The 1,682-nt window shown below is 42.2% G+C and overlaps 1 protein-coding gene across 1 annotated transcript; it reads right to left on the bottom strand.

Moving 5' to 3' along the window:
• On the bottom strand, positions 1–1,017 carry LOC124983350 (heterogeneous nuclear ribonucleoprotein A1-like). The gene has a single exon (XM_047550562.1). It carries the CDS (start codon positions 1,015–1,017, stop codon positions 55–57), a length of 963 nt encoding a protein of 320 aa, XP_047406518.1. The 3' UTR covers positions 1–54.
• Positions 1,018–1,682: the final 665 nt, after the last annotated feature.

Here is a 1,682-nt window from a genome sequence, read left to right as displayed (position 1 = left end):
TCCCTGTCACTTCTCTGGCTCTCCTCTCATGCTAAGCTTTGTTTCCTGGCAATATTAAAACCTTCTGCCACTGCCATAGCTACTGCTGCTGCTGGAACCGCCATAGCCACCTTGGTTTCGTGGTTTGGCAAAGTATTGGCCTCCACCACCATAAGGTCCAGAGCTTCTGCCTCCAAAGTTTCCACACTTCATGGGTCCAAAATTTGATGACTGATTGTTGTAATTGCCAAAATCATTGTAGCTTCCACCACCTCCAAAATTGCTTCCATCATTACCAAATCCATTGTAGCCATCCCCACTGCCACCATATCCACCACCACCACGGCTGCCACCAAAGCCACCACGACCACTGAAGTTTCCTCCACGACCAAAATTGTCATTTCCACCAAAACCACCTCCGCGACCACCACCAAAGTTTCCAGAACCACTTCGACCTCTTTGACTAGATGAAGCACTAGCCATCTCTTGCTTTGACAGGGCTTTCCTCACTTCACAGTTGTGGCCATTCACAGTATGGTATTTCTGAATGACAATCTTATCCACAGAGTCATGGTCGACAAAAGTTACAAAAGCAAAGCCCCTTTTCTTTCCACTGCCTCTGTCAGTCATGATTTCAATAACTTCAATTTTCCCATACTGTTCAAAATAATCTCGTAGATGATGTTCTTCAGTGTCTTCTTTAATGCCACCAACAAAGATCTTTTTCACAGTTAAGTGGGCCCCTGGTCTTTGAGAATCTTCTCTTGAGACAGCTCTCTTTGGTTCCACGACTCTTCCATCCACCTTGTGAGGTCTTGCATTCATGGCTGCATCCACTTCCTCCACAGTGGCATAAGTGACAAACCCAAAGCCCCTGGAGCACTTGGTGTTTGGGTCTCTCATTACCACACAGTCCGTGAGTGTTCCCCATTGCTCAAAATGGCTTCTCATACTCTCATCACTTGTTTCAAAGCTCAGCCCTCCGATGAATAGCTTCCGCAGCTGTTCAGGCTCTTTAGGGGACTCTGATTTAGACATGACGGCAGCAGGAACAGAGACTTCAATGATGCTTTCTCAGCGGCGTCCACGGGCAGAAAGGAGTAAGCTAACCAACGTATCCCTGCTCTACTTTCTAAGTATTTGAAATTTTCTATAATAAAAGTTTTTTAACTGATGGAATGAGTTTAAGATTAACCATACTGAATTCTAAATACAATCACTTTTTAACTAAAAGCATATGAGAACGGTATAACCACAGAGTCTTTGCTAAGCAGAAGTTTGAGTACTAAACAATTAGGAAAAATTTTGTTTTGCTCATTTCTGCCTTGGGAGAAGGAAAGGCAAAGTGAATAATGGAACAGGATAACCTTAGTGTGCAGCCAGCAGATCACGCTATTTCAACAACTCAACTTCTCCATCTCAAGGGGATAGACATATCCAGCAAGGACTCTACCACACCTAGTTCATTAAATTCATTTCAGAGAAATACCCTGAGTGTACGATTAATAAATGTTAATTTATGTTGATGATAATGTTGCACTAGAAGTTTCTAACGTTTTTCCAATTTAAAATATTAAAGTAGCAAGAGTCACACATTCTACTAATAATCTGCATTTTTCTTTCATTGTTTTCCTTCTTCTTTCTCTTCCCTGATGATTTCAACTTTTGTGAGGCAAGTGTTAAAGAGTTCTGAAAACCAGAAT

Source organism: Sciurus carolinensis, chromosome 4, assembly GCF_902686445.1.
Source record: "Sciurus carolinensis chromosome 4, mSciCar1.2, whole genome shotgun sequence".
NCBI classification, from domain to species: Eukaryota; Metazoa; Chordata; class Mammalia; order Rodentia; family Sciuridae; genus Sciurus; species Sciurus carolinensis.
The sequence above is the reverse complement of the archived record's forward strand: the minus strand, read 5'-3'. Positions and strand labels throughout refer to the sequence as shown.

Bases quoted from the DNA above. Each gene is read 5' to 3' on its own strand.
- LOC124983350 (XM_047550562.1), bottom strand. From the start codon at position 1,017: ATGTCTAAATCAGAGTCCCCTAAAGAGCCTGAACAGCTGCGGAAGCTA.